At 47.2% G+C, this 22,738-nt stretch overlaps 2 protein-coding genes across 5 annotated transcripts in view; one reads left to right on the plus strand and one right to left on the minus strand.

Annotated features, from left to right (window-relative positions):
• Positions 1–22,738, plus strand: part of DOCK1 (dedicator of cytokinesis 1) — a 530,259-nt gene that overhangs the window by 209,458 nt on the left and 298,063 nt on the right. For all 4 annotated transcript variants that reach the window (XM_043597859.1, XM_043597860.1, XM_043597862.1 and 1 more), the window contains exon 27: positions 1,414–1,509. In XM_043597859.1, the coding sequence (XP_043453794.1) occupies positions 1,414–1,509 (96 nt within the window). The remainder of the gene's footprint in view (positions 1–1,413; positions 1,510–22,738) is intronic.
• Positions 8,959–22,738, minus strand: part of INSYN2A (inhibitory synaptic factor 2A) — a 58,680-nt gene continuing 44,900 nt past the window's right edge. The window contains exon 4 of the mRNA XM_043597864.1: positions 8,959–11,543. Coding sequence (XP_043453799.1) covers positions 11,360–11,543 — 184 coding nt within the window. The 3' untranslated portion in view covers positions 8,959–11,359. The remainder of the gene's footprint in view (positions 11,544–22,738) is intronic.

A 22,738-nucleotide genomic window follows, 5' to 3' on the forward strand; every position in this document is an offset into this window, starting at 1 on the left:
AGAAACAGGCTCCAGGCTCTGAGCCATCAGCCCAGAGCCCGACGCGGGGCTCGAACTCGCGGACCGCAAGATCGTGACCTGGCTGAAGTCGGACGCTTAACCGACTGCGCCACCCAGGCGCCCCGGTAGTGGTTTTTTTTTAAGTCATTGGTGTTTCCTAGAGTTTTGAGAAGAACGGCCCCGTGCCTCCTTCCCCAGATTCCACAACCCACCAGTCATTTCCTTCTGTGCCTTCTTAGCTAGTCTTTGTCTTTTTAAATGGTTTTTCTTTTTGTATTTGTAAATTGTTTGCTTAGTCTGTGGACCTTTTTTTGAAATCAGAAGTGGGTGCGAGCACACGTGCAAAAGGCTGACCCTGTGCCTTCCCGTCGCCAACACACCCACCATACACAGCTGTGCACAGATGTGCACATGCGCGAACTCGCCGACCCTCCGGTTGTGCCTGTACAGGTCCGTGTCCATCCATGTGCCTCCAGCAGGGGACAGATGGGCCAGGTTTTCAAGGTCAGCAGGGCTTAGTCTTTGCTCTCCCCCCCGTGACCTCTGGACACCTTCCCAGTCAACACACACACATACCCGTCCTGCCCACTTCCTTCCTGCAGGGATTCGTTCTCTCGGAGCCTGGTGAGTGCCTTTGAAGAAAGAGATCAGATTGAATCACTTCATAGCAAGGGTGGCTATATCAGCTCTTCCAGGGGAGTTGCCTTTGGAAGCTTCTAGAAGCCTTAATCCAATGGCCAGCTTCTAGGCCCCCTTCCAGGGCCTGCCTTTGTCTTAAAGGGGAGAAGGTTGGGAGTGAAGTGTATGTATGGCCCAGTTTCAAAGGTGATTCCTGCCCTGGCCTTGTGTGTGAGCACCTCGAGAACGTATTTAAACAAGTTCCAAGTTCAGGCCAAGTTCATCCCATCACACACAAAATAAAAGAGCACGTTTTTCCCGATGGAAGAATCCATGGCACATTATGGATTTTAGATAATGTGCTAAAATAAATACATTGAATTCCAGGTGCTGGATGCCCAGGTTATTCGAACTTGACAGGCAGAGCAATCTATGGCTGTTATCTGCCTGCTTTCCACTTACAAATGGCCAAGGGTCTCTAGAAAACTAATTGGTGGGCTAATCAGGGATCATAAACATTATATTGTTTAAACAGATTTGCTTTTATTTTTAAGGTTTGCTTAAATTCAATTACTATGATTATATAACAAATTATCACTAATGGACTATAATTAATAAGATGCGTTGCGTTTTCTTTGTGAAGGCTTTTGCCTTTGACAAGGGCCATTCTTCATCTCGTTAAGGGTTATAATTGATTTACTCTTTACAGGGTAAATGGATTCAGTGACAACTGCCGAGGCTTGCATGTTAATGATGGTCTTAGGTGTTGGTTTTCACTGCTGTGTCTTCCTCCAGGGGCCAACTCAGAGGCATGTCCAGATCATCATGGAGAAGCTTCTGCGGACAGTGAACCGAACTGTCATTTCCATGGGGCGGGATTCCGAGCTCATTGTAAGTGCTCCGTGGTGAATGCTTGGGCGCGTAATTGTGGCGGGGGCCCCTTCCCCAGGCGTGTCACTTATTCCCAGTCCCGAAAATCCATCTGGCCCTTTCCCAGCTGCCTTTTGAGCGTAAGCTTATTTTACTACATTGTAGTGAACAGCAGAGAAGCATTTATTTACAGTCTGGTATATAATATATGCTGATTTTCCATGATTCTAGAAGCAGGTGTCAAAGTTGAAGGGTCAGCAAACTAACATGTTAGAGACAGAAGCATCTGCTTCCAGTTACTCATTATTTACTTCTAGCAAAGGATATGGATTTTCTTCTTAAGTTCTTACCCTTCTGGCAGTTTCTTTCTACGTATTTACATTTAAGATGCCATTAATAAAATTTTATGACGGACCTTAAAAAGTAAATGAGGTGCTCCAACCCAGCCATTTTATTGTCTACCCTGATGTATCGTAGATGTCTCTCTTCTACAGGTGACTGAGGCATGCAATACTATCTATGATTTTTTTTCAAGAAAGTTTTCACAATAATTTAGACAGGTTTTCATTTTTTCTTTCCCCCTCCGGAGCTTACCACCCTCCCTCACTGCCATTATTCTTCGGTTTGGTTTCTTAGGCGAAAGATGCTCACACGGGTCCCATTTATTTTCCTTCATTCCCAGCACCTGTTACCATTTTACTAAATTTGGTGGATGGCATTTCACAAAAAATGCTAAGAACTTTTCGAATCCAGGAACACAACGTCCAGTTAGGGTTCTCGCTGGCAACCAGAGGAGATAACGTTGTCCTTCCTTGTGTGACCATAGTTCTTTCTGTGTATCCCGGGAGGGGAACAAGTTAACGCATGTTCTTTGGGCAGCAAGGCCAGAATGCACGGAGGGCTGGACCTGCTCTGGTTTCTGTGGCTCACACCAACAAAGGCTGCGGTTTCGCATCTGACATCACCGATGGGTAGCACCGAAGTGGGGCAGTTGCTGTCTTAGTCTGTTTCCATCAGTGAAACAGCCTAGCTTGTGCTTCAGAGTTTCAGCACGTGTCATGGTCAGATTTTCCTTTGCAAGGCATTGGCTGATCACATGTATGAAGTAGGAATGAAAATATTTCTTATAAGTTGGCTTTATCTGCAGTGGACTTATCCATTACTCCGTAACAGTACGTGTGTCTCCCTTATCACATTCTTTTCTGTACTCTTAATACCTTTGTGTAGGAGGGTGGAGACTGAGCCCCATGGAGTAGACGTGAGGTGACTCCAGGGCCCCCCCCCCACCCCCCACCGTGGGCTGGTGCTCCTGTCTTCTTGGCACTGTGCCATGGGTGTCCTTGGAACACTCTCATGTTGTGGGACTCTGAGGGGCCCTGAAGCAGGATGGGTCCTGTGTGGCCTGAAGTTGAATCAAGTTTGGTGCCATTTCCTAAGGTGACCCATATTGGAATGGGCTGGAGTACAGAGGGGGGGGTGATGTGATGGCAGTGTGGGGCTGCAGGGAGTGAGTGATGGGCAGTGGCGATGGGCAGAGGGGCGAGATGGCCGGTGTGGGGGCCGGTGAGCAGAGGACGTAGTTCTGTCTAGAGTTAGGGCCCTGACTCCAGCAGGGTGTTCATTTGGGTCATTGCCCGCTGGCAGGCAGTTAACCTGGGATGACGAGGGCAAGGGGGGACTCATGCAAGTTTGGACAGTACTTGGAATGTGGAGAGATTGTGAGGCGTGCTCAACCAACAGATCTAGCGAGGGTAGAACAGAGGCCGTGGCGTGCGGCATCTTCTCCCAGACCATGTGGGCCCAATGCCTCTGGGGGAGTTCTTATCTCAGGCACGATGCTCATCGTGGTGGTTGTGATAGAGGCATGTTACTGAGCACTTACAGTAAAACCTTGGTTTGCGAGCATAATTTGTTCTGGGAACACGCTTGTAATCCAAAGCACCCGTGTATCAAAGCAAATTTCAAGAACCGTCGGATCACTTGTGATCATGTGATGTTCGGTGCCATGTCCTACTCATATTGCAAGACGTTGCACATTTATCAAGTTAAAATTTGCTAGGAATGTTTGCCCGTCTTGTGAAACACTCACAGAACAAGTTATCCGCAATCCAAAGCTTTACTGTATTTCTCTGCCAGCCACTGTGTAATTAGTGGGGAGATTCTCACTTACTTCTCAACCTCACTGCAGAAAATGTCCTGCAAAGACACAAGGAGTGTTCTAGATCCTGTGGCTGGCGTGGCAGCTGTAATTTGGTGCCCCGGTTTGGTGCCACAGCTGGTCCTCCTAGTGTGTTCTGTACGAATGGTACTCGTGGGGCTGACCCCAGTGGTGGCCAGAGGGCATCTCAGGGGACTACGAGTTGCTTCTAGGTCTTCGTCCAGGTTAGGGAGGCAGCTGCTCAGCAGAGGAAGCACCCCTCCACTTAGCATCTTTCAGTCATTTCTTTGGGCCAAATGCTAGGATCTCCTGGAGGTGGAAGGGAGGGTTGAGCCCTTTCCCCGAAGGGCGTGGAGGGACCTGTGTGTTCTGAGGAACCCTCGAGCGTTCCTTAGGAAGAGCCCCTGCGTGTTCTGAGAAGGGCTGACAGGGAGGGCCTTGTGCCGTCTTACCCAGCTGGGGTCCTGTTCCTGCTGAGCACTCAGGAGGGGTTCAAGGCACTCTCTGGGAATGGGGGTGCAGAGCAAACCGCCCACATCCAGGCCCGTTCCCCACCATCCCACTTTCTCCTACAGAAGTCTCTAGAAGCAGGAAGGGGACTTGGGTCCTAAGCTGACTCCTCCCAATTCCTACATCTTCATTATCTATCAAAGGCATCCAGAGATCCCTTTTTTAAAAAAAAAAATTTTTTTTCAACGTTTATTTATTTTTGCGACAGAGAGAGACAGAGCATGAACGGGGGAGGGGCAGAGAGAGAGGGAGACACAGAATCCGAAACAGGCTCCAGGCTCCGAGCCATCAGCCCAGAGCCTGACGCGGGGCTCGAACTCCCGGACCGCGAGATCGTGACCTGGCTGAAGTCGGATGCTTAACCGACTGCGCCACCCCCAGAGATCCCTTTTGTAAAACCAACAAGGCTGCGAGGGGAGAGACTCTCAAACGAAAAAATAGATTCTGAATAAGCTGTAATTACTTGGTGAGTGACAGCAGCATCGAGATGTTTTCTTGAAGGACACTGACCTTTTAAAATGAGTCGTTGAGAAGGATCTTTTTTGTACTGTTTATTTTTGAGAGAGAGAGAGAGCGAGCGGGGAGGGACAGAGAGAGAGGAGGACAGAGGATCTCAAGCAGGCTCTGTGGTGACAGCAGAGAGCCCGACACGGGGCTCAAACTCACAAACTGTGAGATCGTGACCTGAACTGAAGTTGGATGCTCGACTGACTGAGCCCCTCCCAGGCACGCCTACAAGGATCTTGAAGTCTTCCAGGAACCAGGAGCCCTTGTGCTGTCCACAGAGGGGGAAGACAGAGATGCTGCCCTGCTCAGAGAGCCCGACCTTGCTTTTCCAGTTTGCTCCGATGTAGATTTATGCATTAACTTCTTAATGTCAGTGTGGTTGCCCTGCGAATTCAGATTAGAGGAAGATCTGGGGGGAAAAATGTCCCTGACGAGGGGGGCAAAAAACATCAGCAGTGGACCTTCCAGAGAAGGAGAGCAGACAGTGGTCTACAGATCTGTTGTGTGTCAGCTGTAACCTCCCAGCGTAACACAGACATCTCCGTCCTTATGCGCTTGCTACTTAGGTTTGCATAAATGGAATGGAAACCGTGCGACTAGGAATCAGCTTCAAGCTTCTGAATAATCACTGGAAATGGATTTAAAAATTAATGAATAGTTATGCTTCACCTCATGGTTTATTCCACAGTATCGTCAACAGTAATACCGAGAACGTGGCCTCTGTTCGCGTCGGAGTGTTGTTAGTTGGGAATGCTGTCGCAGGCTGACCATTTTCCCGTCTGTTTATGTGCGCACTTGAGAAATGCAGAACTCCCTGCGTAATTGGATAAGTAGAGACGTGCAGTGTGAGCCTTTTCTTTTATCCGTGTCTGTGGTATTTGCTCAACACCGTACGGCTGATTGTGTATCATTTGTTTTAGTTCATTTTATACCTTTCAGCATTCGATGTGAAATGAACTGTTGGAACACATCTCACACATAGATGTGCCCTGACCCTAAGCGTCATACTTTTTTAACAAATAAAATTGCATCTGGCGAGTATAGAATTGTAGATCTTGCGGATGCCGGAAACAGGTCCTAACCCAGAAGGCTTGTAGTCACCATGCCACAGAAGGAAGATCCCATTTTATCGTTATTCCAATGCGGTCTGCCACCGTAGAATAATTTTTTTTAGTGTTTATTTATTTTTGAGAGCGCGAGAGAGCGTGCAAGCAGGGGAGGGACAGAGAGAGAGGGACAGGGGACCTGAAGTGGGCTCCGTGCTGACAGCAGAGAGCCCGATGTGGGGCTCGAACTCATGAACCTTGAGATCCTGAGCAGAAGTCAGACGCTCACCTGACTGCACCCCCCAGGTGCCCCTGATACTGTGGAATAATTGAGTGAAATGCTTAGTTTTATAGTGTCTGATTTCAGATTTGGGTTTTCTCTTCCTTTTTGGAAATTCCTGAGGCCCTTAGTGTTAGGCGGTGTTCTTAGTCATGGTATGTGGTTCGGAGTCATGCTGGGTTCGGCGCTCTTGTCCCGTGGGCAGATGGCATGGCCAGCCTTCTGGGGGGTGACCTGCTATCCCCCCCCCCGGCCCCTCCCCCCCTACGCGTGTGTCTCTGCTAGAAGAAGCACTTGTACGCAAAGCTGGGTTGAGAGAGGATCAGTTGTGCCTTCTCCTGTGATGTTAGGTGCCTCTACCATGTGATAAGATTTACATTCTGTTAATGGGGACTTTAAAAATGTAATTGAGTGAGAAGGACTTTTAAGGATTTGTCTGCAGCCTGGATACCCACCAGAAGACCGGGAATCACTCATTCACTAAGATGAAAATGTGCCTCTCCTCAGGAAGGATTCCCTTGGAAAATTCTCCGTGCAGGCTTAGGAAAGGGAAAGAGGCCATCTCCATCGTCTGCTTGCTCCTTTGACCAGCACCTCCTGACTCACTACACTCAAGTGAGGGCGTTCTGCTGTCCCCACGCTGAGCGCCAGCCTTGGGGGACACCGATGGGGCGGGGGTGCATTGCATCACGAGGGCGGCGTCGCTGGCGGGGGAGATGTTGGTAGTGAGAAGCCAGCGCTTTCTCTGACCTGACATGCTCCTTTACTTGGAAAAGAGAAGAATGGAACTGGCCTGCCAGCCAAGAGAGCCCTTTGACCAAGACTCCTGACCAAATATTTGCACCGAGATGTGTTATGTGTCCATGCATGAACGTTCGTTTTTGCAATGTTTATTCTAATGGAGTTGTGGGGGTGTGCTTTTTGAAGAATTCTATTCTTCAAAAGAAAGTAATAACATTATAAAAGCTTCAAATGGAGAGTGTCTGGCTCTTCTATACGAGTGTCGTAAAAAGGGTCTCTAATTGTATGTGTGCTGATCAATCTACTTGAAAGACCTGTGGTTTTTAGCAAAGGCACGGCCTAACGTGCTTGCGCGTGTGAGCCACGACGGCTTAATATATATATTTGTTTTCCTTCGGAATCGGCACAGGAGTTCTTTCTGCCTTTCTCACATTTCTAGTGTGTTTTCCAGGTTGGTCACTGCCTGGATGTACTGGGGAGGAGACAAACGCCACACCACTGCCTGGATAAAATATGCCGTGCTCTCTTTTGCATATCGTACTAAACCACGAAGGTGTCTTAAGTCCGTACGTACAGTTACAAGGCCGTATGCGGCTTTCGCAAGGCCTTCTCGCCTCCCGGAGCGTGTGCTGCACATTGTAGCACAACTATAGCGTTAGCATCAGTTAACCTCAGTTCACAAAACGGAACTCGATTTCTGAATCCTGTAGCTTCTCCGGGAAAGAGATTGGTCACACACCTATCTCATGCCAAATGTGCCGGTGACAGAGTTTTTCCCGATCAAAGAAGACATATTAGTATGGAAAGCAGCCTCTGTGATCTTTAGGTGACGCTGCGCCTGTGAAGCCTGCCTTGCTTAGTAATCAAGTCAAATTTTACCAGCTGATAACAACGCTCCCTAAGAGTCTGTTCCCCCCGCGGTGGGCTTTATAAACACACTGCGCTGTTACAGATGGCGTGGGATGGAGACATTCACGACCTGGTTCTCGTTGGTTCGTTCTTGCTCTCTTCTACGAAAGGCACAAAGCAGGCACCTGGTTTTGAGTGTGCGTGGTCTGAGTTGTAATGCAGGGTTGTGTACCTCAGTTCTGCCTCCGATCCTACCAGAGGGAGAATGGCTTTGCAGGGCACGCGCATGGTTGCTTCTGAGATTGGAGGCAGCCTGCGCTGGTTTAGGAGCTCAGACAGCATTTACGCCCCACCTCAGGTCTCCACGGCAACGGACACCTCGGGAGCCCCACGGAAGTGTGGGAAACTCCTGCCCATATCCTCTATCCTTTGCAGAGGAAAAGGGTTTTCCCACACCTTGATTTCCTCTCCATTTACACTCTGCTGGGGCGGGGGGAGGGCTTGCGATCCAAAGAGCAGAGGCAGGGGCCCCAGGTCCTCCCCCTGGAGGCCGGTCACACACCAGTCACTCTGGAAGTACCTATGAGGCAGAACATCCTTTGCTGTATGTGCTTGTTTATAAGAGGGGACCTCTGTGGCAACCCCAGTCAAAGGGTGTGGTTTGAATGGTTGAAGAGTGTGACCCGAAGCGTCTCCCCAGGTGCTCCTGGCTGGTGCACCGTGTCTTCCTTCACACGCACGTGGGTCCCACCCATCCTTTCTTCTCGCTGGTGAGTGTGTGAGGGCAGCGGGGCCTCCGTCTCAGCCTGCAGGGGTCCTACCGTCCTTGCCGGTGGCCTCTGCCCTTATAGACAGCGGGAAAAGGGTGGGGACCTCTCCCTTGTGTCTCTGCCAGGGTGGCGAGGTGGAGATCTTTCACCCACCCCCAGAGAAGAGGAAAAGAAGGAGATGGCCGATCCCCTGGGACTAGGGAACTGCTTGGTGGCTGATTTGGAGAGAAGCTGTCTCCACGGGACCGTTGCAGGATTTGGCATGGAAAGACCGATGAGTTCACTGGTCTCTCTGAGGTGTTGTAAAAACTAGACACGAGTTAGTCAGATCCTACTGGGAGGTGCTTTGTGCCCTTAAAAAGTCTTCCTGTTCTCCTGGTGGCTGAAGCCCCCGCCAGAGTCCACGATCTGGAAAGCCCAGCCCGAGCTACATGTCAGCCCTGCCCCCTCCCAGCCAGGCCTGGGGAGCCTGCACTTGTCTCCCTTCCTGAAGGCTAGAGGAAGTTTTTTGCAGCCCCAGCATCCTTCCCTTATTGTTATTTTCATGGATTACTTCTATTTTCCCAGATTACTGAGACCATGAAATAAGTTCAATATCCACACAAAACATTACCTTCGATTTTTTTATTTAAAAATTAATAAAGAACTTAGTGACAAGTATAATAATTTAATCTCTATACGTAATGCCGTGTGTACATCTACATATGAGGGAACACTGTACTTTTTACCTTGGTTTTGTATCAAAGTTTTTTCTTAACTCTTTCTAAGAGAAGAATCAGCATCTGGTAGTGACACATTGCAATTAAACTATGAAATGATTTTTAAAATATTTCTCTTCTGAAGATAGTTTTATTTTTAAGTAGGGTTTATCTTCAATTTCCTTCTTGACTCTGAACATTTTAATTTTTTTTTTTTTTCTTTTTTGGTCTAGACTGCTTTCAAACAGTGATGCCATTCTGTTTACTAGGATGCCCTCTTGTTGAGATGGATTTATAACACTCGTCAGAAAGCCACTATTTCAGTTCCCCGAGATAGTCGGGATTCGTAAAACACAAGGGGGTATAACTTGTTGCAAACATTTTTATAACTTTAGTTAAAAACAGTATAAAATACATGAAACACATTTTTTTTTTAATTTTTGTCTACATGAAACAATTATGCTTCCTTCATGGTACGGGATCAACGTGCCTGTCCATTTCCTTGCACAAGAATATTTCTCAATTCTGTTTACTGGTATTCAAGGATTTCCACCCTCACATAATGTTTCCACGGGAGATGCGTGTGTTTTTTTTAAAGGCTACCTCCGCAGTATAGTGTGAGCAATCCCAAAGAATGCTTACGTGACACACGCTTCATTGTTATCCGGTCCAGGTCTGATGGCTGATCACTAGGTCCCTGTAGAATCGAAACACTTAGAACTAAAGTAAATTTGCTGTTGAATCAGGAGGAAAATGCACAACAAGAAACAGCTCCCGTGAGAAATGCAGGTAGAGATCCTCTTACCAAGGGTCGCCCCTTTGTTTTTGGCATCTAATCAATGAGGTGTGCATGCCAGCATTAGATCGGATGGGAAACTTCTGGACAGAAACTTGAAGACTAGGTTTTCTTGTACGTTCACACAACTATTCCAAAGTTCCGTTGTACAAAAAAAGGCAAAATAAGATCCCTACTTCCTCTTGTGAAAAGCAGAAAATTGATAGACCAGTCATTCCCAGACCAGGGGCTTTTGATCTCTATAAAAAAGATACTTGCAAAGGTGCAAAGTAATGAGTGAAAAAATAAAGGAACTAAGATTTGTATTGCAATGTGTAATCAAAAGAGGACTCTCAGTGTCACTGTTTATTTAAAAAATACCTAAAAACATTTGATTCACAGCTTTCCCCTAGGTATGTCATTTAGTACAACTGACTAATAGGTTCGATGCAGGCGACGCTAAGTTTGTCGGTTGGCAGCAGCTAAACTAAACAGGCGGTTTCTCTTTGAGATGGTCAGGTCTTCCACACTTGTTACAGAGCGTAACGGATTGTATAAAACGTCTGGCTGCGCTTTGGGTGACGAACGGTGTCTCAGAGATTGATCCACAGAAACGCTTTCCGGTGGCAGAGAACACCCGTGATTTATTGGTGACTGTACTATCCGCCGTGTATCTCTATGTGTGTTTTCAGATCCTTGCCAGAATTTATCGTTTGGCCTTTGGGTACCCAAAGATTAAAAATGAGATCTAAGAAAGCTTAGTGTCCCATAGCTCTGACCCTGTCAACTGCAGTGATTAAAGGCATGTCCTGACTTTGGGGGACTCCTGGCTGCTGGCCGTTTGGAAAATGAGCAGTAAACATGTGGCAGGTCTGGAGATGAACAGAATGCTAAGTTTGAGGTGTCAACCTGACACTGAGATGTGGTCACTTGGCTTAGCGCTACAGCACATGAAGGCAAATATACATATAGTCACATTTGAGAGATTATTTATGGTCTCCGACCACTTGAAAAAATTGTGCTTTCTCCGGAATTTGATGTGCTGAAAATTGCACTCGCCCCCTGCTTATTTGCAAAATTAAACATAAAAATGAAGTCCTTTGCAAACATAAGGCTTGCTTTTTCTTCTCATTATCAAAAAAAAAAAAAAAAAGAAAGAAAGGCTTGAAAATAATTATGAGTTTTAGCTGTGTACAGAGTGATAGCCCATCGTCTCGCAGGCCGATGACGTAATACTTGCCGATCTGGGGCGGGGGCACAGAATTTTTTTTACCTATCCCCTTTGACTACATAAACTTCATTTCAGAGTTTACCTCCCACGTCCACGAATTGCAGACAACAGCTGGCAAGGTGTGACGTGTACAACCTTGCTTCTGTTAATTATCTGTTCGTACAAAAGGCCTTTTTGGTAAGCAGGGTGGGAAGTGGGAAGCGCTGAGCCGGCCAAGGCTCGCTCCATCCTATTCGTTTTGGAAAAGGATTTACTTAACTCCAGTGGGTTTTCAAGACGGCCTTTAGACTCCAAACACCATGAGTTTTAAAGAAACCAGAGTTTCCATCTTCCATGCTTTTTAGATTCGGGTTTGGATTTTTGCTTGGGAGTTGCGGAGTAGGGCTCCTGAGAGTAAGGCGAAGGTACAACCTGAGTTTCCTCAAAAGGATGGAGTTTCCTCAGAACTGGCTGGAGCTTGTCTTCTTGCTGCTTAAAGTCCAGCTCCACACTGGGAAGAAGAGAGAGGGGAGAATTTAGTGCGTGATCTTCCCTATACAAAGATCCCCCTTAGTGACGGCAAAATGCCGTGCCGTCCTACGAGGGTAACGATCATTGGGATTATGTTTATTATGTGATTTTCCGGCTCGGTAGTGAGCAGTCGGCTGTGATCTATTGTAGCTCTGTGTCACTGAACTATCTCAGGTTCATTTTCCTTGAAAATCACTTACATGCTTTCGATGCGAGTCTTTGAAGTTTTATTAAGGTACTCCATTGGTGTCAGAGTAGATAATGTGTTGGTGGAAATGAAAAAGATGACATCTGAATAACCCTTTTGCTTGTTGGGAGACTGCACACACATGCTTCACGGGATAGATGGATGAACAAAAGTAGGAGTGTTCGGGGGCCGTCCTAGCACATACAGAACAGGGGCGTGAAGGCCCTTTGCCTGCACACCTTTTCTATAAGATTAGAGAAATCCATGGATCTCACCTCAAACAACTGTGGCATGAAATGACCTTGGCTTATGTTCTTTGCAAAACCTCATCATCTACCACACTCGTGAGAGCCACAATACCCAACCTCGGGGAAAACTGTGTTTGTGGGGTCAGTGCCATTGAATGTTACTCAGTTGTGATCAAAGACAGTTTTCAGGCAAGAACATGGTGTTCGGTGACGATGACCCCAAATCGTAATTACATTGCTGAAGCCAGAGTGTGTGGACATGTAGCCATGTGGAGGGACCTTGGGCAGTGGTGATGATGTTTGCGTTAGAATGACAGGACTGAAGGCGATTTTTTCTTATGAAATTTCTCCACAGCCTGCCTGGAGTCCTAGCTTCTCTTCATGGCTTTGGAAAACCCATTGTTGATCTCCCCACTAGTTTCTAGGTTATCCCCTTGGCCTTTGGGATAGGATGCCCTGGTCCACACTTTTCTGTGATGGTCCCAGGAGTGATGAGCCTCGTCTCCCTTCTCTCCACCCCTGTACCCTGATTATTTGCATGTGGCGCTGGCTTCTAGAGAATTATGCTCTGTGCTCCTTCTTGTCTGGTCTGGATGCTGACTAAATGTCAGTAGATTTCAGTAAAGGCTCCGTGGTGATGATAATACATGAGCTCATAACATTGTATATCCAGTGGAGCCATAAACCATTTACAAACATGAAATCCTATTGATTTAGAGAGGCATTAATCCTAGCCAAATTTTGACATTTTGGAAAGACAAAACAGCAAAGCTGTATTATCTGGAGTTTTAAAAACAAGTTCAAGACCCATCTAATGGACCATTTTATGTTTTAAATCCACTGCTCCATTTTTCTTAGCATCAAAGACTGTACTAGTACTACTGGAAAAATTAAAAATATTGTCAGAGAAGTTTATGGCTAGTTAATAACCCCTGCGCCCAACGCAAGAATTCTTCGCCCCCCTCATTTCAAAGGGCCTTTTTGAGTTATGGTGCTGTTTATGGGAAGGAGGAGGGAAGCTCGTGAACTCGTGCCTTGCTAATCTAGAACATGGGACAATGGAGGCACAGTCCCTCTTAAGGGCAGTTGTGGGAAGTGCAAATCTGCAGTTATGTGGCGTGGTGGGAAGAACAGGCCCAGCATCCTGCCTTGTCCTCTTGTTGCTTCGGGGGCTGTGCTGGCTTCGACAGGTGCCTGTTTCTCTATCTCCAGGTTCAATGTCCTTTCCCTTCAAGGAGTACAATAATTACTGCCCTGACAATTTCACTGCCTTCTGGTAAGGATTTCCCCCCACGCTCCCCAAAGAAAAGTCAGTGAAAAAGTTTCCTAAACTCTAAGATGCAATTCAGATATTACTTAATCCTTATTCTCTGTTGATCACTAATTTCATAATGGGAACAGGAGCGAGCAGTGATAAAGATAGATATTAAAGAATTCTTTGGCTTGGACCTTTAACAAGGAAAACAAGGACCTTGTAATTGAGTTTGTGAGATGCTGTGGTATCCAGCGTGGTGTGTTAGGTACAAAAGGGTAATTTTATCAGGCGCTTGGTTCGTATTGAAAGCATGCCTTCCAGATCATAACCACTTCAACAGTCCCAGATAGGTTTTGAGTTATTAGATGGTCAGGCGGGTGCCAGCATTTCCTAGGCCGACAGTACAGTTCTGGGTACCTCTAATTATTGAATTCCCATTAAGCAGCTACATTGGGAATCCTGTTATTAACCAATTTATCACACCGCGGAACCATGTAATCACAGAGTAATCTAATCTGAGTTCTTGTTAACAAAATGACTCGACTCTATCTGTCGAGTTGATTCCTGTTTGCCCTCCCCCATTACTGAGAAGCTGCCCTCAGGAGCAGGAGCTAGAGCCGGCTTCTTTATGGAGGGAGGGTGTATGCCCCCTGGGAAAGCCTGCCATGAGACCGGCAGTGACCTTGAGCCGTGCCCCGCCCCCCCCCCCCCCATCACTCACACATGGCAGTGCATCTGCCTGTGGAACGGTGTGCCCTGGCTATCAGACACATGATGTGTAGTACCGTGTGCCCTGTTGTCCCCTGGGGGCCTTTTGTCATTGTGGAAGGAACACACCAAGTCACCGGGTTGATCTGAGGCAGACGACTGACTGGAGAGGGCAGTGTCTGAAGGTTAGTAGTCTGGCCAACTGTGGCTGACATACAGCAGAGGTCCCTTCAGTCTTAGCCAAATGGCCAGAGGGAAGCAGCACCTGCTGTCCTGTCTGGAGCAGAGGACTTGGACAGAAGCCACCAGTGGACATCGGGCCCTCGGACTCTGCGCACAGACCCCAACCCTGCGAGTTATTCACTTATCCCGTGCCTGCGGGAGAGGCAGTGCCCTGAGTGACACTGGATGTGGGGATGGGGCCCTGTGGCTGCCTGGCAGACCCCGTGGTGCTGGAGTGGTCACCACTGCTGAAGACATTACTATTGTCTTCGTGGCTCTTACTTTCTCCCTGCCTGGCCCTGGCATAGCTGGCCACTCCTCGTCCCCCTTCTCCAGCTGCCTCCGACAGGTCCCTCCCACCGCTCCTTTCTTTTCTCCTTCTCTGCCCTCACCACGAATACTTACTTATTTGTTTCCTGATTATTTTGCCTTTGTCCCCCAAATGCAGGTGCAGGGACTGGGGGAATGTTGTCCCATCCCCTGTTCCCAGCACCCACAGTAGAGCCTGGATCATGGCAGTTGACTACATAATACTTACTGAATTGACAAGTGAACGCAGAGCCTTAAAAGACAAAGTCACCTCTGCTTTAGTCCTAGCTGCCCTGGGCTCTTCTGGTTGAGTCACGTGGCCCGTGCCCCCTGCCCCCTCTCTCCTCCCACCCTGAGCCCACTCCTTGCCACAGACCAACAGGGCTTCTCCTGGGGGTCCCGCCATGGAGCCCGCTCCAAGTGGAATCTGCCTGTCTCCATTCTGTCAGAACATAATCAAAGAAGATAAGGAAACATCTTCTGCAACACACACAAGGATCCTTTTGGAGCTGGGCCCCGCACTTTCAGACCCTGCTTCTCTTTTTCTGGAAGAGTCTGTCTGAAGATCTTGGAAAGGATGGACGGGGTCCCTAGGCGCTCGTGAGTGGTCAGCTGTTCCCGTGCTCTGCTCAGGGGAGCTCAGGAGTAGTGTTTCATTCCTCCTGTGGGCTGGAGGAAGGCCTGGGCCACAGGTGGAGGTCTGGGTGGTGTTTTCCACCTTGTTGAGGGTGACCGGCCTCCACTGTCCAGTTTAGTCCTGCTTCCCTGGAGTGGTTCCAGCTCGGAGACATAACCCTGGTGGAACGAATAGATGGAGACGTTTGTGTTCCAAGTTTGGGCTGTAGACCTCGTAGTCCAGGTCCGTGGACTCTGCCGGGGGTCTCCACCGCTCTCTGCACCCGCCGGGGTCTGTGTGCCCGTCAGCACACGTGAAGCAGGAGGCCTCTGGAACTGCCACCCATCTCCTGAGGCAGGATCTGGTGTTCGTGATGCACTGTCATGGAGAGATGTGGGTCATGCAGAACGCTGTCTGTCAGGAGGATGAGCAGTCTGGAAAAAGTCCTGATTCTTGAGCTCCAAAGCATGAATGTGAAGGGGCTGTGGCCAGCCAGCCTTACCTGTGCTAGGTGTTCTCGCCTTTCATGCTTGAGCAAAAACCCAGACTGCAGATTGTGCTGGGTGAGACAGAATGCCCTGAAGTCCTGGGGCTGTGTCCAAGACATAAGTCCCCAGGAGCTGCTGTTATTTACCTTGACACTTCTCCATTCCCTGCCTGCTTCCCCTTCTCCCGCCAGACAACTGAACCATTTCACCAAAGGCTTTGTGTTGAGAACTCCATGTGAACAGAATCACGCAATAGCACAGGCCTTCGTGAAGCCACGTGCCCTACTCCATGTGACCCACTGTGATAAGTGATTAAAGCAATGGGCTGTAGAGTCAACTTCTTTGGTTAATCTTTTAAAAGTGCAAGTTTTGGGGGCACCTGGGTGGCTCAGTCAGGTTAAGCATCTGACGTCGGCTCAGGTCACGATCTCATGGTTTGTGAGTTCGAGCCCCGTGTCAGGCTCTGTGCTGACATGTGTCAGGCTCTCCAGCTCAGAGCCTGGAGCCTACTTCAGATTCTGTGTCTCCCTTTCTCTCTGCCCTCCCCTGGTCATTCTCTGTCTCTTGCTCTCTCTCTCAAAATAAATAAACATTAAAAATTTTTTTTTAAAAATGAAAAATTTAACTATAGGGGCTTTTCTTAAAAATTATTATTCTGTACATTTCCAAAGAAACAAAAGTGTATCCTAAATCTTAGGCTGCTCCGTCAGCTGGCACCCAAGCTTTGTTTTCTTCCTGGAGACTCTGCTAAGCTTTGTAGTAACACCTCTCCCCCCACTCCCTGTGCAGAGGAGTGTGGTTGTAGCTTCTCCAGTCGGTGCTCTGCTTGTCTGATGCTCCTATAAATACTTGGACCTCGCCATGGTTTCTTTAGCACGCTGTCGCCAACTCCTCAAGTTAATTTAAGGGGAACATAGTTAAAACATCCCTTTCTTCAGTCCTCTGTGTGGAGCAGTTAGGAGTTGAAAGCAAGTGAGTTTGGCTCCCAAGCATTTGTGTTTTCCGGAGTGGAGGAAAACCTGAAATCTCGGATTTCTCCAGCCTCAGCAACGTCGGCAGGCTCCATAGACTGCAGAGCAGAAGCGTCTGTTTTTAATTCTCTCTGAATGAGATCGCAGAGTCCCCTTTGCTATCTGTGGCTCTGACTGACTTGCGCTCCGCCACTGTGGGTAAATCATCTCCCCTTGGGGGACCTGAGCTTGCTGGGCTGCGAAACGGTGGTGGACATGCGCTCTTCCACCACGTGGACGTTCCATGGCACAACCTCGAGTGCAGAGAAACACAGTCATCAGGGTATGTGCTGGCTCTTGCTGTGTAGATCTGGATGGGACAGATCATGTTCCCCAAAGTGCAATGCTTTACGTATATAGCTAGAATCTGTAAGCTCCCTATCAGCACCATGGACAACGCCGGTGTTGTTCAGAGGGAGCCCAAGGTTAGGCTCTGAGTTTTCAGACTGGCTGTGTCCCTTGCCAGCTGGGAGAATTTAGGAAGTCTCTTCCTCCTGGGCCTTGGTTTCCATACATGACCCTGGCCACACCTCCAGGTAGTTGAAGAACCCGCACCCAAAATAGCCATCGTACTCTCCCAAGTGCATTGCCACTTGAATATCTGGGGGCATCATACATCCAGCATGTCCAAAATCAAATCTTTCCTCCAGCCTATTGTCTTTTCCTTTCAAACACAGCCTACAGCCAGCATTCATCCAGGTGGCCAAAGCCACACACCTTGCCATCAAGCTTCACTAGTCCTTTCTGCTTGATCCCACCAGCTGGGTCAGTGGATTTGCCCTCAGCATCCTTCCTCTTGGGCCAACATCCACTACCCTTGTTGAGACCTTGAGAAGTTTTTCCTCTGACCATTGAAACTGCCAAGCAGTGGGCTTTCTTTCTCTTCTCTGCCTCCCTGTCTCCCTTCTATCTCGACTTCTTTCTCTTCTCTCTTCCTCTTCTCCCCTCCCTCTCTCTGTTTCTTCTCCCTCTTTCTCCCTCTCTCTCTCTCCCCCTTCTCTCCCACCTCCCTCTCCCCTCCCTCTGTTTCCTACTCCTCTACACCCCTCTCTCCTCTCCCTAACCCATTTCTCAGTAACCTTCCATAGTCACCTTCAGGAATCCTAAAACTCCTTGGCAAAGTCCTGCTCATCCTTCAGCCTAGCTACATGACACCTCTTCTTTCTGTGGGATTTCCAGAATAACCACATCTGCCCACCCTCCTTCCTGTCCAAACTCATGTGGAACAAGCTGCCCCTCAGGCATCATTGTGTCTGCATTTTTACTAGAGCATGTCCATTTCACATTGGATCGTAGCTGTTTTTCTCTCATGACTTTGAACTCATTGAGGGACAGACCCTATTTAATTCCTCTTATGTCTGAGGTGTATTTAATACAGTGTCAGGCTCAGAACATGTTTTGTTTCTGAATTGAAATAAACTGATGAACTCAATCCACATCCCCTCACTTCTGACCTCTACAGAATGCTACTGTTCTGTTTTTTATTTTACATTTATAATCTGTCATCTAAATGAATATATACAAAATATGTTTATGTGTTAATATACCTATATTATATATTATCTGTCAGTCCCATGCCAATAGGTTCAAATATTAATAATTTATATTGCCAGCTTTTTAACCCTTTGAACATAGAACTGATTCATCATAACTTTGGATCCTTCCCTCACCATTATTTCACATAGTAGGTGCATAAGCCAAGTTTATAGAATCACTATAAGATGTAAAATACCAGAAGTAGAGGGGTATTCAATAATATTAATCCCTAAACTATAAGATCTCCCCCCCTCCTTTCCCGGTACACTATGGCAAGGAAATTATTACAGTTGTAAAAACTAAAAACACTAGTCTGTTATCCTGCTATAATTATATGCTGGTCGCCAAAGTTATTGTTAGACAATGACTTTTCTGAGTGGTTCTTTATCTTGACTATAGTGGAAAACAGCCCTCTTCCTTGGTGCTGGGCTGAGTTCTGTCCTCGATCTCCATCTTAGCTATGACTTCCTTTGGAGTACAAATACTGGTCTTGCACCCAGGTCTTATCAAAGTGCCCGAATTTACGGGCTGGCCACATGCACCAGGATCAAGGAACCATGTTTTAGCCTCTCACACATTGTACCCCAGAGAGGTCAAAGTGTAAAGACTCAGCCCTATTTATAACCTCTACCCATAATAATTTCTCGAGTCAGAAAGGGACCAGATCACTAACGAGACTTCGGATGTGTATTAAGCATATCTTACACCACATGCCCAGCAAGCCGCAGAGATCATACATTGTAATTACAAGGGAACAGTAATGATGAAATGTAACCTGCCAACATGCTGCTGTCCCTGGCTTCAATGAGGAGCATGAGTGTTTTGTCTTTGGGCAGGAAGTGTATTGTAACTACAGTTAAGATGAGAAGACATGGAACTCCCCAGAATTGGTTATAGTGAGTCTGGCAGGTGCTGGGGGCGGGGGACGGGGAACATTAGGTGACCAGAGTGAGGTTGGTCATTATCTTGGCCATCACCTCATCTGCTCTTATCATTTTAAAGATGGGCACCTGTCTGCCTGGAGAGACAAATGACTTCCTGGGGGTCACGGTACTGGAGGTAGTGTGCAAAGGAACCTGACCCCGTCCCCCCCCCCCCCCCCCCCCCCCGCCAGCCACCAACCCAGGACTCGAATTCTAGATGCTCCATGGAGCTCTCTCATTTCAGATCTGAGCTAAGGAATGCTATCTGCACTGATAGGAATTAATGATAGTCTCATAGCACAGGCCAGAAAACCATTATCTCTTTGTACGTGTCCTCTGGTGTCACCAGTGGCCATGTAAACCCCAGGCTCCCCAGTGTATCTCCAGGGATGCTATGTGTAAGAGAGGAGCTCTTTCAGGGTGACTGATGGGAGAGCTGAGTGAGCTGTATGGCCCTAGCAACCACTGTCTTTTCTAGTCACTGTGTTCCCCATGGGATTTCAAAGGATCTAACTCAGGGCATTGTGGTAGGGACCCAGTCCTACATTGAGCCCCTAGAAAAATCTCCATATTCATATAAAAATGAGTTACATCTATTTTTTCATGATACTGACAATGCAACCTTCCCCCTTCCCCCCCAGCAGTTTTGGACATCAGTGAATGCCTCCTTAACTATTCCCTTGGGGCATAACCAAAGGTGAGAGTTTTAAGGGAAGGGTTATCAATATAATCAGCCTTTCTCTGCTGAGTAGCTTTTAACTGATTGCTTTACAAATAGTACTTTGAGATCAGTAATCAGTTTTTGGTTTTCCAGCATCTACTCTGTATCAGAGTTGCATTTTAGAATTAAGGTATTACTATTACAAAAACCCAAATCCATATATGTTGGGAGGAGGTGGGAGAAATCATATACTTTTAAAATTCTGATAGAATAGAAAACACTTGCATTATTGGCTTTGGGAATTTCCAGGGAGAGTTCTGAGGTCCGTTAAATCTTTTTTTCTGACTTTTAATTTACTGTATCAAAAAAATACTTCCTCATGCCAGACTCTCACTGCACAAGGTATTATCCAGGGACTCCTTTCTGTCATCTTCCTCCTAGCCCATCATTCACCGTAAATACTAAGAACAGAGCGCTAAATATTAGACAAAAGGCTAATTTCCTCCACATCAGTTCATGTTGTTAAAGAACTGAATCTACACTAAGTGGCGGTAATTAGAGCAGGACTGGACAGAGCACTTCCACTAAGAGATAATCACTAAATGACAAAGGCTGTAGAGATTCCACTCCAAGTGGGCTCTGGACAGGCTAGATTTGGCACCATTTATGCATACAAATGCAATTACCTCTCTTCACAATAAGACTTCATTAGTTATGAAGCTTACTGTGCTGGTGGCTGTCCTGATCATGCGTCACCCTCACCAGCTCGTTGCACTTTGTGCACTACACCAGAATCAGTAAAATCTCCGTGCACGATCTCATCTGGAAACTCTGCATCCCCATATGGGGCGCTCTTATTGGCGATGCTATGAATTACCAAGGATGATTTGAGAGAATGCCACCCATTAATTCTGTGAGTTCCTCCTCCGGTCTCATGGAAGGCTAAACTTACTCCTCTTTCCTGAAATTCTCCGGTCGTTTTGGAAAAGAACGTGCAGAATTCGAGAACTGCCTACTTGATGAGCAGTCAGAGATTGCAAGGTACTAGAAAGTTCCCAGCTGCTGTAAAGATGAGTGTGCATGAGCAGCGAGGCATCTCCCTCCATCTTTGGGGAAGCACTGGCTGTTTCTCTCCCTAGTTCCTGCTGGTTGTTCCCGACTCTGCAGTCAGAGGAGCCGGCTCTGTAGCACATATCTGAACCCTCCTCAACATGGTGTCCTTCCAAGATGATCCTGCCTCCTCTGAGTCGGCCCCCTCCCAGGTGGAACATCCCAGCTTCCTTCAGCTCCTTCTTAATCTTTCTTCCTTGTATCTGTGGCACAAGGAGGTTCCCCTTTGTCAGAGCTCTGTTGTTGCAAGTCTTACCCTAGGGGGTGTGCGCGGGTTTATCTTCAGCCAGGTTACAGACTCCTTTCCAGCTCCCAGTGACTGGGGTGGAGGCTGTCGTTTCCTAGGAGTCCCGTGGAAATGGTTGCTGCAGAAATGCCTATAAGCATCCAATGGAAAGGGCTTGGGTATTTTACCAAAATAGTGGTTTGAAATCCTGCCCATTGTTGACCATCAATGGATCATATCAAGTGACAAAATTAGGACACAGACAACATGAAAGTCTGCAAGATCCCTCCCTCACTGGTGTTGAAAACAAAGCAGACTTCTGGCATTCCTATATCCATCCATATTCCTGCCTCCCGACTGCTCCCCCACGTAACTAGTGTCCCTGGAGGCCAACTGTGTGGTGGCCTTGATGTACAGAAATGGAGCAGGTGTGGGCAGTATCTTCCTAGAGGGTACAGTGGCCTCAGGTCTTGCAACTAATGGTGAGACTTCTAACACTTACAGGAAAAATTTAAATTCTGGTAGAGATGCTATTTAATGAATCTGGAATCAGCATCATTATTACATTTAAATCTTGCTTTCATTCCCAAAAGCCTCGGAATTGAGTTTGGCACATGCTATTTTCATAAAAATGTACAAATCGGAATTCAAGCCATTTTGTTGTGGTATTATTTTAGAAATTAACCACTTCAGTGAGGGAGGGAAATGGTGTGTTTCATTGTTCCTTCCTGAAACACAATCTGAACAAAAGGTGAATCATCAGGAGGGTGACTCAGCAGATTTGTCCGACTAGAGAATTACCAAGATAGGCTGGGTACAAAGGATTTTGAACTGCTTTTGAGCAAAGATTATATTAGTAATTTATCTCTAAAACATTTTCTGAAATAATTACAGCGTATTGTGACAGGAAATACGGATGATTCGCCAGAAAAGTTTTGCTAAAGAAACCTGAAACTTGTATCTCTTTTAATCTTTGTTCATGCCGAGACGGTCTTTAATTAGAATTTCATAATTGGTCCAGATCACAATCCAGGGGATGTCATCTTAGGAAAAACTCTAATCATGTCAGCCACCTCCAAATCCCCAGTTATGGGAAATACTACTTCTGATGTTTGGGGTTTCAGTGGACTGGAGCGAGCAGGGCAATCAATTCGCTGCCTAAGAATGGTGGTTCGGCTGTGCATAAATCGATTTGCCAATGCAGGAACGGACATTCCTTGGGTGAGAAATGCCTTGTGACTGTCCACACTTTTCCTCCCTTGGATACTTTCCGTGGAAGCTCAGACTCACTGCTGCTGTAAATCACTTGGAAATCCCTGACTCAACGAGCTTTCAGAGCTGGAAGGGACCTACCTGATCCCTTCGTGCTGTCCCACGTGATATAGAGATTTGTCGGACACCCCACCCAAGAGAGGGGGTCGGGGTTCAGCCCCGACCTCTGGGGCGCCCCGGTGCCTAAGCAGCAGGCTCTGGCAGGCTCACGTTGCCAACCTTTGGCTTGTGGTATTGGCATCTTTTTTCCCTGAAATTGCTTCAGGACCTTTTGTCCTTTTGATGTTTCTTCCAAGTCCTGTATATTTCCACGACAGACTTATTTTTTACAGAGAAATATGTACCGCTGCTTGTGGCAAAGGTACACATTTATTACAGGACCGTGTTGATGAAACTGCAGGCAG

This window comes from Prionailurus bengalensis, chromosome D2 (assembly GCF_016509475.1).
Source record: "Prionailurus bengalensis isolate Pbe53 chromosome D2, Fcat_Pben_1.1_paternal_pri, whole genome shotgun sequence".
Classification (NCBI taxonomy): domain Eukaryota; kingdom Metazoa; phylum Chordata; class Mammalia; order Carnivora; family Felidae; genus Prionailurus; species Prionailurus bengalensis.